The sequence below is a fragment of the Lissotriton vulgaris genome, chromosome 9 (genome assembly GCF_964263255.1).
Source record: "Lissotriton vulgaris chromosome 9, aLisVul1.2, whole genome shotgun sequence".
In the NCBI taxonomy this organism is placed as follows: domain Eukaryota; kingdom Metazoa; phylum Chordata; class Amphibia; order Caudata; family Salamandridae; genus Lissotriton; species Lissotriton vulgaris.
Window position 1 is genome coordinate 517,043,871 of NC_141697.1, and position 14,142 is coordinate 517,058,012.

The 14,142-nt window shown below is 52.8% G+C and overlaps 1 protein-coding gene across 1 annotated transcript in view; it reads left to right on the forward strand.

The window, feature by feature from the left end:
* Positions 1-9,668: 9,668 nt before the first annotated feature.
* Positions 9,669-14,142, forward strand: part of PSMA3 (proteasome 20S subunit alpha 3) — a 221,780-nt gene continuing 217,306 nt past the window's right edge. Inside the window, exon 1 of the mRNA XM_086937983.1 lies at positions 9,669-9,775. Within this exon, the coding sequence (XP_086794109.1) occupies positions 9,755-9,775 (21 nt within the window). The 5' untranslated portion in view covers positions 9,669-9,754. The remainder of the gene's footprint in view (positions 9,776-14,142) is intronic.

Below are 14,142 nucleotides of genomic sequence, written 5' to 3' on the forward strand. Positions count from 1 at the left end.
GCAACAGCGGAGAAAGTCTTGTGCTGGAGAGTACAGCATGGCTCAGCGGCAACCAGTCATTCGGGAAATGGCAGTGCTGCTTTTCAGTCCTCTCATTCCCCCCCCCGTGCGCAATGTCCAGTAGGATCAGTAGTCCCCCTTCTCCATTTCTGATCAACAACCCCCCTTCCCGCCCATTCCTCCCAACCCCTCCCACCCCCTCCCCTCACCTAGATCTACTCCCCCCGCCCTTATCCCTGCCCCCCACCCCCCCAGACGTGCCAGTGTACCACCAGTGCGAGTCCACATCCATCCCGACCAATCCAGACCCGAAGTAGACCATCAGGAGCAATGAACAAACAACTTGCAGTCATCACATAGGAAGTAGGGGAACAAGGGAGGAAGCCTAGGCCACCATCTCTCCAGGCGGTTGTTCTGCCGGAGCAGGGCTATGCGCCGGGATGTCTTCCTCATCCAGGTCCAAAAGTGTGAGGTCCAAGACCAACCTCTCCCACGCCCTAGCCCTCTCCAGAGCCGCGTCATTGCCTGCTCTAAGCGCAGACTGCATACGGAGCTCTCCCTCACACCAGGCCCATTTGAGAAGCTCAGCCTTCCACCTCTCCACCGTGGGGCCCCTATTCGCCTTCCATTGGGATGTTATTGCCCGCTTCGCTAGGAGTAGACCCAGGTCCAGGAACTTGCTAGTAATCTTGTTCTTCGATGTGTGTGGGAACCAGTGTAGGATGCAGTGTGCCATGGTGTATGGCAAGTCCCTCTCCGTAACCTCCCTCAGGCTGTCCACTACCTCCCGCCAAAAGGAACCCAACTCTGGGCAGGACCAGAACATGTGCTGGAAATCAGCCAAGTCCGCCGGGCATCGCAGGCAGGCCGCCGGATGGGCTGGGAAATATTTATGTAATTTGTCAGGGGTCAGGTAGGCCCTGTGCAGGACATAAAAGTGCACCAGCTGGAACCTAGCGTTGCGCGTCCCGTTTTGGGCCCGTTCCACTATGCCAGTCCACCCCTCCTCAGGGATCTCCGTCGCCAGGTCAGCCTCCCATCTCGCCTTCAGGGTCAGCAGTGGGGCAACAGTCTCCGAGACCATGCGCCTATATAGGCACGTGACTGCCTTGACCGTCCCTGCCATCATCACCACGTATTGGCAGCCCAGAGACAGTGGCGGCTCCGTCATGCCCGTCTTCCAGTGCTTGCGGATCGCCGTCGTTAGTGCCGCATGAAGGAGGAAGTCCCCCCCCCCTGCCAGCTCAAAGCGGTCTCTCAGAAGGTCAAAAGGCAGCAGCACCCCGTTCTCATAGAGGTCCCCCATGGACATCAGCCCCTGCAGCTCCCAACCCTCTAGACCGTGCCACGAGCCCCCGTGCGGTAGTGCCCCGCACAGCTTGAGCAGGAGCTTGATATGGGACCGTAATACGGCCCCTCCGGCGATACCTATTCCAGCATTTCCGGGCCGTCGCAAATTCCTGAGTGAGGTGGAAATCTCCCATCGGGAGCCCCAGAACAATCCGGGATAACACCTGAACCGGGCCCGCCGGCTCCCCCGATCCGTCCTCCCCTCTCCTGGCTCTCGCGACCCATTGCGTCAGCCATTGCAGCTGTGCCGCTAGGTAGTATAGCTCGTAGTCTGGCACCGCTAGCCCTCCTTCCGCTCTAGGGCGGAGAAGTGTATTGTGTGCCACCCTGCGTCTGCCCGCCCCCACAGAAAGCCAATTACCATCGACCTCAGCCGCCGGAAGTAGCTTGCCGGGATCCAGATCGGGAGGGTCCTGAAGAAATAAAGCAGCCGCGGCAGGGTCACCATCTTAAGAAGCGCCACTCTCCCCATTAGTGACAATGGGAGCGTGCTCCAAAAGTCGAAGTTCACTTTAGAGTGCCTAATTGCCGACCCAATATTTCCCTCAAGGATATCCGCCTTATCATGGAAGATCGAGGTCCCTAGGTAGCGCTGACTCCTCTCCTCCCACGTCACCCCCTCCGTGGACTGTGGACATATTCTTCGTGGGCGGGCCGGGAACAGGTAGGACTTCGCCCAGTTCACTCGGAGGCCTGACACCCTGCTCAATGATTGTAGGAGGGACTTAGCCCCACACAGAGAGTCAGTCGAGTCCGCCAAGAACATCAGCAGGTCATCTGCATATAATGCGATGTGGTGTACCTGTCCATAAACATCCAGCCCCTGATATGCCCGACCCAGCCGGGCTCGCGCCGCGAGGGGTTCGACGGCTATGGCGACCAATAGGGGGGAAAGAGGACATCCCTGGCGGGTGCCCCTACCCTCGCCGTCGCGTTCCGGTAGAGCAGCGCCGTCCAATCCACGAAGCCTTCCCCCAGGCCCAGCGTGCGCATGACATGGAAGAGATAAGGCCATTCCAGGCTGTCAAAGGCCTTCTCCATGTCGACTGCAAACACCACCGCCTCATCGCCGTCATAGGTGTCAGCCTCCAATACATGCAGGAGCCGTCGTACGTTAAGCGCCGTGTTGCGGGCCGGGATGAAGCTAGACTGGTCCGCGTGGATCAACATGGGCATATGGGGGAGCAAACGCGTCGCCATGATTTTACTCAAAATCTTATAGTCCAGATTGAGCATGGACAGTGGGCGATACGCCGCCCTGTCCCACGGCTGTTTGCCCGGTTTTAATAGGGGGACTATAAGCGCTTCACCAGTGGTCGTCGGCAGGCTGCCCAGCCGCTTCGCCTCATTGTAGAGCCACGTCAACCTGGGCGCCAGAAGGTCAACATAGGTGAGATAAAATTCCGTTGGGAGCCCGGCGTCTTGTTCCTCGCCATACCCTTGATGGCGACTCTCACCTCCCTCTCCTCAATTTTGCCCCCGAGCAGCTTCGCGTCCTCCTCCCCCAGCTCCGGCAAGTCTAGCCCCTCCATGAAGCTCTGGAATTCGTCCACCGACGGCAGGACCCTGCTGCGGTAAAGCTCCGTGTAGTAATCATAGAATATCTCATTAATCCCCCGTTGGTCAAACCGCGCCACTCCCGAGTGATCCCTGAGCTCAAGGATGACCGAGCTCCGGCGAGCCGGATTGGCCAGCCAGGCCAAAAGAGCTCCTGACTTATCGTGCTCCGAGTGCGCGCGTGTGAGGTAGGCCTTGTAGTCGAAGCAACTGAGGCGCTCCACTGTCGCCGCCACCACTTCCCGCGCCTCTAGTAGTGCCTCATGTGTGTCCAGTCACTCAGGCCTCGCCCTCTTCAGCCCCCGCAGCTTCTCGTCCCCCTTTGTGATGTCTTCTAGCAAGGTCCTCCTAACTCCCGACGCCGTCGCAATGCATTGTCCCCGCAACACTGTTTGAAGGCGTCCCATTCAATCGCGGCTGAGCCCGCGTTGCCCGCATTGACCTGAAAGTACGCCTCGATGTTCGAGGCTATTGTGGTTCGGAAGAGCTGGTCGTCTAGCGCCTCCGGGCGCAGCTTCCAGGCAGGGTTTCGCGGGCGGCACTGCGACCAGCGCAGCTGCACAAGTAGCGGGTTATGATCAGAGATCGTGCGCGTGAGATACTCACTGTGGCACACCTCTGCATGCACGTCCTGGGAGCACAGGAAGGCATTGATGCGAACGTGTAACTCATGGAGAGCGGAGAAAAACGAATAGTCCCTGTCCGAAGGATGGTTAGCCCTCCATGAGTCAACCAGATCCCATTGGCGTTCCCAGGCAGAACGCGCACGTGCCAGTTTGCCAGCTGGTGCATTAGGTAGGGGGGGGGGTGCGATCTGTCCAGGGCAGTGTCAGTCACGCTATTAAAGTCCCCGCCAAGGAGCAAGGGCTCCACCAAAAACGGGGCCAGCTTGTTGGACAGCAGGGAGAGAAATGCAGGCTGGCCTACATTCGGGGCGTACAGACAACCCAAGGTAAGGTCCCTCCCACCCAGTTTGCCTCGCACCATGACATACCTCAATTAATTGCTGTGTGCACTGGAAAGGAACACCCGCCCGTATCCAAATGGCCACCCCCCTAGCATATGCGGAGTAGCCAGTGTGGTAGACCTGCCCCCTCCATCTCCGTTGTAGCGCCTTCCCCTCCTTAGCTAGTAGGTGTGTTTCCTGGAGGAAGGCGAAGTGAACGCCCCGTCTGACTAAATAGGAGTGGATCTTGTGGCGTCTATGCATTGTATGCATCCCTCTTACATTCCACGTGAGACATTTGTAGTCTAGGTCGGGTCCCATTGTAGAGCCCATCGTGCTTCATCCACTCTCTCAGCGACCCCCCTGGCACGCCCGGGTCCCACCCCCATCCCCCCCAACCTGATCAAATAAACTTCCCCAACTCCCACACCCCAGGACAGACAACCAACGTGGAAGCCCCATCCAAACTCAAGTAGTGAAAGTGTATCTCAATAGAATAGGGCTAGGTTGGCCAGTACGCCGACCCAAACAGGCCCGAAGCCCCCCGCCCCCGCCTCACCCCCCCCCGGAACATTTAGGAGAAGCCCCCCGGCTTTTCCACCCCCCCACATCTCAGTGATAAGTCCCAGGAGGCATCCACACCTCTCCACACAGCGTCCGAAGGCAGCCTCAACCCGCAACCCAGTACCTTACAAATGTGTCCAGTGTCCTGCTGTCCACATCAGCCAAGGATTCCGTCCGCTGTTTGGGGAGTCACCACCGGCAGGTCCGTCTCCGAAAGATCATGCCCACTACTGGAGCCAGGACTGGGAGCACTGACCTTCGACTGCTCCAACGCGCTACTGGAAGGGCTGGCGTCTCCCTGGCTGATGGCCACCACTGCCAGCACCGCCTTAGCTCTTTCCTGCTGCCATCCCGATGGGGAACCAGACCTCCGCGTCGGCGTCGTCTCAGTAGAGTGCCTTCCAGGCGAGGTCTCCAGAGGGGCGTCTGCGCCCGACACCCCCCTGGTGTCAGAATCGGTCTTTTTGGGCCGCTGTCCGCGCAATGCGTGGGATCTGGCGACCTTATTGTTAAGAACCACAAATCCCAGAGAGCCAAGGGTTACGCTGCGCATGACGTCAGCCACGCAGCCCCGGAACTTAAACCAGGAAACAAGGGAGAGCGGAGCCGATAATTGCAGTGTGTGAGCCGAGGTGAGGAGAGGTGGTTTTCACCGGAGCAACTGTAAGTAATAATCCTCCGTGTGTTTGTCGGCTGGAGGCACACGGACCTGAGACAAGCGGAGATTGCGCTGTGTCCCTTTTTGGTGAAGTTCACGGCGGAGAGTGTCAGGAACCCCACTGACTCTTCTTGGTACCTGTGTTGGTTTTCCCCGGTTATTCGGAGAATTGCGGCTGCGTTCTCTTGCGGGGGAAAACCTTTGGGGAAGTTCAATATTCTGGAGAACTCTATTCAAGAAACAATTGAGTAAAGTGGATTCCTGTGCTTTGGGTGCTAGAACTAATTCTCTCAGTCGCACCCGAGTGTGATCGGATTGGTAGCTATGGAAGAGTGCTTTTATCACTCCAAACAGAGGGGTATAAACTCTATTGAGTGTGAAGACTTATTATTTTGCGGGAAGATACAGGATATGAAGGTGCTGTGAACCTTCAGCTTATTGTTTATTCTTTGTTCTCCGACAACCTCTTTTTGTGCTTTATTTTCGGTGCAGGAGAGGAACAAAGGGGGTGCCTAGGTAAACGGAAGAAGTGGCGCAAGGCAGAACATTGTCAGGAATTGGTAGGTGAGGAGCCATATGCAGTTCAGGCATTTGGTGGGACTGTCGTATATCTCATGTTTTGTTCCTTTCTTAACAGACTGCTGCCACTGATAGGACCTTACCTCCCTCTCCTGTATACAAAGATTATGTATTTTCCTTTTCAGGTATGAGTGGGTTTTGATAAGAAAAGAGTATTACCACACAAAGAGTGATTCAGAGTGAGAGAGTAGATAGGGAGGGGTGTAAAGCTAAACACCTTGTCTTTGTCGTTTCAGATCTCCCTCCCCGCTGTCCCCTTCCTTTCCAGCGCTCGCGGGACCATCCCATTGGTCTGTGACATATACCGGGCCACGGGGTGGTTGCGTGGGTGTGGGTATAGGTCTCTCAACACAGCCCCGAGGAGTAGTGTGAAGGAGCCTGACACCTGGTATCTAACCAGCTCCAAGCCTCTTGCGGTGTGAGGAAAAAGTGGGAGCGTCCTCCAGCGATGACCCTCAGCCGAGCCGGGAACAACATAGGATAGGGCAGCTGCAGCGATCTCAATTTCCGCTTGACCGCCAGGAAAGAGGCCTGTTGTCTTTGTACGTCTCTGGTGAAGTCAGAGAAAACCATGACCTTGCTATTATCAATTCTCAGGTCCGGCAGGTCCCTGACCCTCCGGAGGATGTGATCCCTATCTCGGAAGTGCAGGAGGCGCATCACTATCGGCCGCGGCGGTCCTCCCGGCTTGGGAGGGCGCGCCGGGACTCTGTGGGCCCACTCCAGGGCAAAAAACGGGGAAAGTCCTTCTGGAGCCACCTCAGTCCGCAGCCATCCCTCCAGGTAGGAGACCGCATCCTGGCCCTCCACTTTTTCTGGGACCCCCACAAGGCGAAGGTTGTTATGTCTGGAGCGCCCTTCACTGTCCTCGGCCCTGAGCTCCAGCACCCGGACCTTCTGCGCCACCTCCGCCAATGATGCTCTCAGAGTAGCCACATCCCCAGGCAAATCTTTCAGGGTTACCTCCGAGGTCGCCACCCGCTCCTTCAGCTTCCTGTGGTCGTCCTTCAACAAGGTCAGGTCCGATCCGATGGTGTCTATTTGCTTTTCAAGAGCTTCCCGCGACGCTACTATCGCCTGCATGATGTCTCCCAAGGACGGATCTCGTGGGCGGGTCGAGCTTCCCGCTCCAGACGCCGGTGCATCTTCCTCCACGAGATGGCCCGGGTCGTCCAGCTTCAGTGCGTCAAAGCCCTTCTTTCTGCCTCCTCGCACCATTCTCCCGGGCGGCAAGACTTGCGTGCCTCTACGGTGGCCACCAGTGAATCAGGGCACTCTTGAACTCCTCTCCGGTCCCGCCTCAGTCGCTCGGAACTTCTGCGCCTCCGGGCCCTTGTCAGGCGGGGCTCCAGTCCATTGGCCAACTTAGGGAGCAAGTCTCACTCCACCAGGGCGACGGGGCACCAGTTGCTTGGCGGGACCTCCCCTCCGGGGTGTCGCAGGCTGGTTTCGCGCCTCCGAGCGCCAGGCCCAGGGTAGCTTCTGGCGCGCGGGTGTCCCTGGTCAGGAAGCAGTCCCCCACCGCTAGCAGCCCGGGTGTCTCTACGGTGGCCACTAGTGAGGCAAGGCACTCTTGTACTCCTCTCCGGTCCCGCCTCAGTCGCTCGGCCCTTCTGCGCCTCCGGGCCCCTGTCAGGAGGGGCTCCAGTCCATTGACCGACTCAGGGAGCAGATCTCACTCCGCCAGGGTGGCGGGGCACCGGGGCCCCCGCTCCAGTCGCTTGGCGAGTCCTCCCCCTCCGGGGTGTCACAGACTGTTTTCGCGCCTCCGAGCGCCAGGCCTAGAGTAGCTTCTGGTGCGCGAGTGCCCCTGGCCAGGAAGCAGTCCCTCTCCGCCAACAGCCCGGGTGTCCCTCTGCGGTGGATGCCAGGCCCCTCCGCTTCTGCGCGCCCCACCGCTGAAGCCCGCTCACCGCTATCCTGTTGTCAATGCAGGTGCCCCGCTTCCCAGGGCGGGGGGGCACCAGGGATATCCCCGCAGCGGTAGTGTGAGTCCAGCACACCACGAGGCCTCAGGGTCTCCGCCGCCGGCAGCTAGGGCAGCCTCTATCACGCGGGCGGCGCCATCTTGGGGTCAGGCGGTCTGTCAGCCCCTCGCCCTCCGGTCTCACCCGTGCCGCGTTGCCAGGCGATGTCTCCCACCTCCTACAGTCCCGAGGGACCTCCGCTGCCGAGTGGGCGATTTTCTTGGCTTCACTGGGCTCCCCTCTGCTGTCAGTTCATCTCCGCCAGGCGTATCAGGCAGGGACAGCGGCCGCCATTTTGGGCGCCCTTTGCTCTGGTCACCTCGCCTCCCGAAAAATGTTCGCAGCAGACGGCTGCCGGGACTCCCGGATCGCCAGAGTCACCCCTTGTGCTCCCAAGACCCTGCTATGCGTGTTTAGGGGTCCGGGGTTCGAGTCGGGGTACAGGATATGCTGTGGTGCAAGGCGGGCGCGGAGGAGCTCGGGAGTCCCGCTTCCACCTACATCGGCGCCTTAGCCACGCCCCTAGGGCCGACTCCATGTGGGACGCTCTTGCCTGAGATAGCTCTTTTGACCGGCCAAGTTTGAGTATGTCCGCGAGGGGTTTGTCATCTTCTTGGAGTATGGCAACTCGGAGTTTCGACGAGAAACAGCCTTGGATGATCTGTCCCCTGATTTCCTCCAGTTCATCCCGGAATCTGCAAGAGCTGGCTAGTTCTTTTAATCGGCCATGGAAAGCGTCTAGTGATTCGTTGGCCTCCTGTTTCTCTTGGCGGAATATGAATCGCTCGTAATCGTTGCTCGCCATGGGTTCAAAGTATGCGGTCAGAGCTGTGAGGAGTGTTTGGTATGTCTTCGGAGTGGCTTCTGTCAACGTTTTGTAGATGCGATGTATGTCCTTGCCACCAAGGTGTAGGAGCAGGGCTCTGCGCCTTTCTCTCGAAATTCCTGCTTCTTCGAAATATATTTGGAGGCGGTCCGTCCAATCCCTCCACCGTGGGGCAAGGGATGACGGAGCTCCGTCGACCACGAACGGTTCCAGGGCGGGAATGGACGCCATTTTGGCACGTGCACGATGCGCTGCTCTGTTTTTGCAACGCTTATGGGAGGTGGCCGCAGCCCAGGGAGTAGTGGTTGTCCCTTTGCGTGGTGATTGTACAGTCCCCTTCAGCACTGGGCGCGCTCTCTCGACCTGGCTCTGAGGCCTCGGTGGCGATGCGTGAATTTTTTGCCTGCGGGGTGATCCCTGGTCTTATGTGGCAGCGTGGCGCGTTGTACTTACCCACTCTGTCGACGTGGGATGCGCCTTCGCCTTGTTTCTCCTTTCGCCGGCTATAGGTTAATCGAGGCCATTGTGCATGTGGCTTGGGGCCTAGTAACAGTATGCCCCCACCTGGCGCTCAGATTTGGCGCTTGCCGCTTGGAGAAATTGCAGGGCGATGATGGTGTTGTGCCGGTAAGGTGGTGGGTTCTGTGGGACCCTCGTCACCAGTGTGGCGTTCGTGCTGGAGCTAGCGCTATAGCGGCGGCCGCGTTGCGCTAAATTAGACAGGAGCCGGAATTTGCTGTCTACACATGGCTCCGACTGACTGCCGTAGCCACGCCTCTTTATTTATAGCCGCTCGCGTCTGACGTCACGCGTCAGCGCAGGGACGCTCCGGTGGCGCGGGTCATCTAGTCTGCTGCCCTTGCGCCTTGGAACACTACACATGGTATATAAAACTGCCAAAAAAGATATCTTTTTTTAAGTTTCTAGATATAGGCATCTGAAAAAGGCTTTTTCACTTAGGGGAAGAATGTCGATTCCTGGAATGCCTTGTTGAATCACTATACTTTTAGAACTCACCGACAAACCAGCTGAAGGGCCAGAGTTTGAAAAAACAACAAAAAAAAGACAGAGAGCGTTCAGATTTGTAATGGCGACTGGCTTTTTCAGGGACAAGCTATCTATGTTTCACGTCCAAAAATTGAACACTCCTGTCCGCTTTCTGCCTCTACAAATAACCAGGCATTAGGTCACGTGTTCTTGGCATCGCTCGAACTGATTGGTGGATACCCAGCCAATGAGCGAGCACGTTATTACTCTGTCGGCGTGCAGGATCGCCTGTGTCCGGAAAGTGCAGATTCACCACGAACATGAGTTCCATCGGAACCGGGGTAAGAGGAGCCGAAATTTAGGGGAATGGTTGAGAAAGCTGCCGGTAATGCCGGCGGAAGCATGTTTGTGAGTTGGTATAGGGCCACCGTTAGATCGTGTGGTGTCAGTCCTTATTAAACCTAGCCGGTGAGTCGGCCTTTTCGCAGGAATGTTGGTCGATCCTTTCTCATCATCCACAATGAAAGACAAAAGCATTATTTTCACACGGTTGTATCTTTTCCCCTTGTGCCTGTCATTTTAGCTCTGTCATGAGTGCGATTTCTGCCGTAGCGACCTTCTTTTCATAGTCTAGTAATAGTATATAGGAACAGGTAAGCATGTGATTGCTGAATATTTACACTCCTTAAACATCTCACCCTAGTATGTAATCCGCGTGTCCTTCAAAATAAAGACTGCACCGTTTATCGACTGACTTTGAAAAAGAAAGAGATACTAAATAGTGTGTACATGAACTAGACTAGATCCAAAGTGAAAGCACTGACGAACCCTTGAAGACCAACACTGCCGTTGAAAGGTGGATCAGCAACGCAGAGAGACGATTTTAAATTACAGGGTGACAGTTGTATTTCATCCTTTTGACTGCAGACAGAAGCTGGAGTTAGAAGAGAACACCCTATACCCTTTATCATAAGACTCCTTACCATAATAATTCTGCTATATTGAGCATAGTATTTTGTACTGGGTAACCGTCAAGTATTATCATAAAATTAGAAGTAGGTGCATAATTTGAGTTTTCTAAACAATATAAAGTATACAATATATTTCTATTGGTGCTAGCACCAGGACACACTCTTCCTGCCCGTTTTATTTATGTACTATGAGACTATTTAATTCCACTGTCAAGACTGCTGGCAGGAGCTGGAAGCGAAATTGATAAAGAGCCCTGTTCCCATGCAGTTTTTTTTCTCCCTAGTTAGTATTCTATTTAGATGTGTACTGTGCTTATCTCATTTTGTTCCGGAGTCGTTGTTCAGGATGTTTCCCAATTATATTGTTTCCCAGATGGAAAGTATTGTAGACTATGGATAGCATCTGATTAGGAAATGTGTCTGTAATTGTGTATTTGAATTAGAGACAGTTACAAAATACACATTTTCAGATTTTCCAGCTGGCATATGTCATGAGCAACATCAGGATTTAATGGTCACAGAACTTTGCATGCTGAAATATGTAGGGTCACGCATGTTATGAAAACTGTCAAATTACAAGGCCGATCATGCAGAGTGCTGTTGTTTCAAGAACCAGTACTGAAGTACTTACTCTTTGTGACAGGAAGTAAGTCAATGTTTTAATTTTCTAGTATGCAAGAAAGCAGTGGTATGAATTAAAATGCAAGCACGCATAGTGAGTGCAGCTATAGAACGCTGGCCTATTTAGTATGGCCGTGTCACTGCCTGCAGACCACTGTACTTTATCACTAGCTCTGTCTGCACCCTTGTAAATGTCAAATTGCCTTTTAATTACGTTATTATAATTAAGATTATATAGTGTCAGTAATTTCCCCCAAAGGTTGGATTAATTATCTGCTTAAGAGTGCGGTGTATGCCCCTACCACACCCACCCCCTGATTGGTGGAACAAATCTTACTCCGGCTAATGAATGTGCAGAAACTGTTACATTTTGTTCCCTGACTTGTTTGTTAATTGCTAGAGAACATTTGGGGGCTAGAACACAACCGAGAGGCAACAAAACAGAGTACCCATACAAAAATTAGTACATAGAACACCAAGAGAAAATTAAACAACTAGATCCTTTGGTTGTTTCTGTTACTCTTTAATCCGTTTCTTCACCAAATACAGATGGGCTAAGCCAACGCGTTTCGCCTGGTTACACGCTTCTTCTGGGCAAAATCTTGTGTTAGGTCAAACACGCAGTTTAGAGTAGACACTGCATTGTAGTTGATACACAAGTATTCCACAAAGGCTCTTATAGCAGCAATAAGCTCAGAAATTCTGTTGGCTGCCACATGTTAACGCCGAACGCTGGTGGTTGGAACACTCCTTGCCGAACACGGCCCTATATAGATGGATGTCATTTTCTACTCAAATGGAAGCCTGTTTTTTGTCTACTAACAGGCTACACCAGCGGAGTCCCTTGCAAGTCCAGTGCCATTTGGGCACTGTGCAGGTACAAGGCTTCTTTAGTATTTGAAGCTTAACTGGAGGTTGGCCAATGGGCATTTTGCCTTTTGTCAGTTGCTGTCCCAATACCAACCAAGGTACTCTCTCCTCTACAGGTCCCCACCCCCTCCCAAAATATCTTCCAGGATACTTAGGAGTGCATTGAGGAGAGAAAGGTTGATTGGCCTTCCAGGTATTCTAGAGAGAGTGGTAAGTATTTTGGATCAGTATTTTAGTAGGACAGTGCGACATGAAAAAATAAGGATCAGCAGAATTACTTAAAAAGCTTCAGGGCACAAGGATTTTGCCAGCGTGTCCTAAATTATTGCAGCGAAATAAGTAGTATGAGGCGCAGCTGAGAGGAAAAGAAACACTTTAGCCCATGTGGCCCACCCAGACTTTCCACAGTTCTTTATGCATCTTAAACAAGTGCATGGCATTGATAATTTGAGACTTGTCGATATGTGATACCCCTGCCCTTCTCCAGTGGGCCATGAGGATATTGGCTTTTAACAGACCGTACTCGGGCAGAGGTCTGGTGGAAGGCCAGTGCACTTAAGAGCTTAAGTATTTAACAAGTTGGATTTCGCACAGGACCCTTTCATTTCGGAGTATCTGGAATGACTTTATTTGTTTGCGTTGAAAAATGTTGCAGCTTGAAAATCCAAAATAAGGTCTGATCTTTCTAACCCCTCGAGACGGGAGCTTTGAAGAAGCCATTTCCGCTACCAAAGAAGCATGTTGAGTGTTTTTTTTTTCTACCCCAACCCATCCATCAGAGAGTAGTGCACCAGCACATAATGGCTACCTTAGTCACCTGTGGAAGTGAGTGTGGGATAGCGTCCTCATACGTTATGTCCAGTATGTTATCTCCACCAACTAGAGAAATTCCAGTAGGAACTGCTTGGTCTTTAAATCCCTGTATAGCAATCATTCAGTACCAACATTTGTGAGGCTCAGTACTAGCCAGAGATGGATTGGGTCTTTGTCAAATGCAATATGCGGGGTCTAATTCGTCCATAAAATGAAAATCGCCCCAGATATGTTTGTCTTTGAACCAACTCTGGGGAATCGCCAGAGTAAAATTCTGTTGAAGATTTATGAACCTTGGCAAGACCAGCTTTTTAAAAAAGACTACTTTTCCATGGATATTGGTTGGAAGATGAGACCGAGCTGTGTCTTGTGCCCTGGCTAGCAGTTGGGATAGATTTAGGTTCCATGTGAGCTCAAGTTCTAATGCAATATATATGAGATATATTTGAAACCGAGGAGAGAACACGGCGCAGAGAGAGAAACACTGGCAAAAGAGAGTAACATGGAGAAAGAACAACTCAAGAGAGAGCAACACGAGCATAGGTGGGCAAGAGATGCGCATGATCGAGAAGGAGCAACGTGGTGGTGGGGGCGCGTACACGAGGAAAGACATCTGGAAAACTAATGCACTCTTATGAAATGAGTAAACAAAAAAGTAGTCATTAAAAGTGAACAGTGTAAGGACACAAGTCAACCAATCAAAGAGGTGATTAACTGGCTGCGTACCATGGAAAGCCAGAAGTTGTGACAAGCAACTCAGCGGCTCCTGAAGAAAATCCAATTTAACTATCACTAGAAGGTGACTGTACGGTGATTCAAGTATTTAACTGTTGCTTGTGATTTTACTGTAATTAAGTGAGACTAGATGAAACTTGCGTGATGGTAGCGATATAGAGGGCAGCTTGGAGTTTAATATCTGTGCTCCCAAGCTAATCTGTGGAGAACATTCAGTACTGAATGTGGTGAAGTTTGACATTTTGATTGGGGAAAGCCCATTGTCTCTAGATGTCCACGTAGGATGTTGGAACCCGGATGTTTTTAGGTCTTGTCTGCAAACCGCTTTTAGCTTCTGTTTGCGGAAGACTTCTTGTGAACCACACCAGAAACCTACAGTGGGCTTGGAGCCTGACCATTGCTTAATATTGTTTGGCTTTCTTGTTTCTCTAATTTGCTTGCCTCTTATTCAGTGGCCTTACTTCCTCTTCTTGTTTGTCCCTTCCTTAGAGTATATCTTCTCTCCCATCCTTTTAATTTCTCTTGGTGGGAACCAAAGCGATCAGTTTGCCTCCTGTTCAAACAAAGATCTTTTGTCTTTTGGGTGCAGCACCCTTAAAGGTTCCTATTTTAGCACAGTGCTTTTTAATATTTATGTCTCCTTTAGCTACAAAATCAAAAACTGTGTTTTTTCATTATTAATTTGAAAAGATACACAG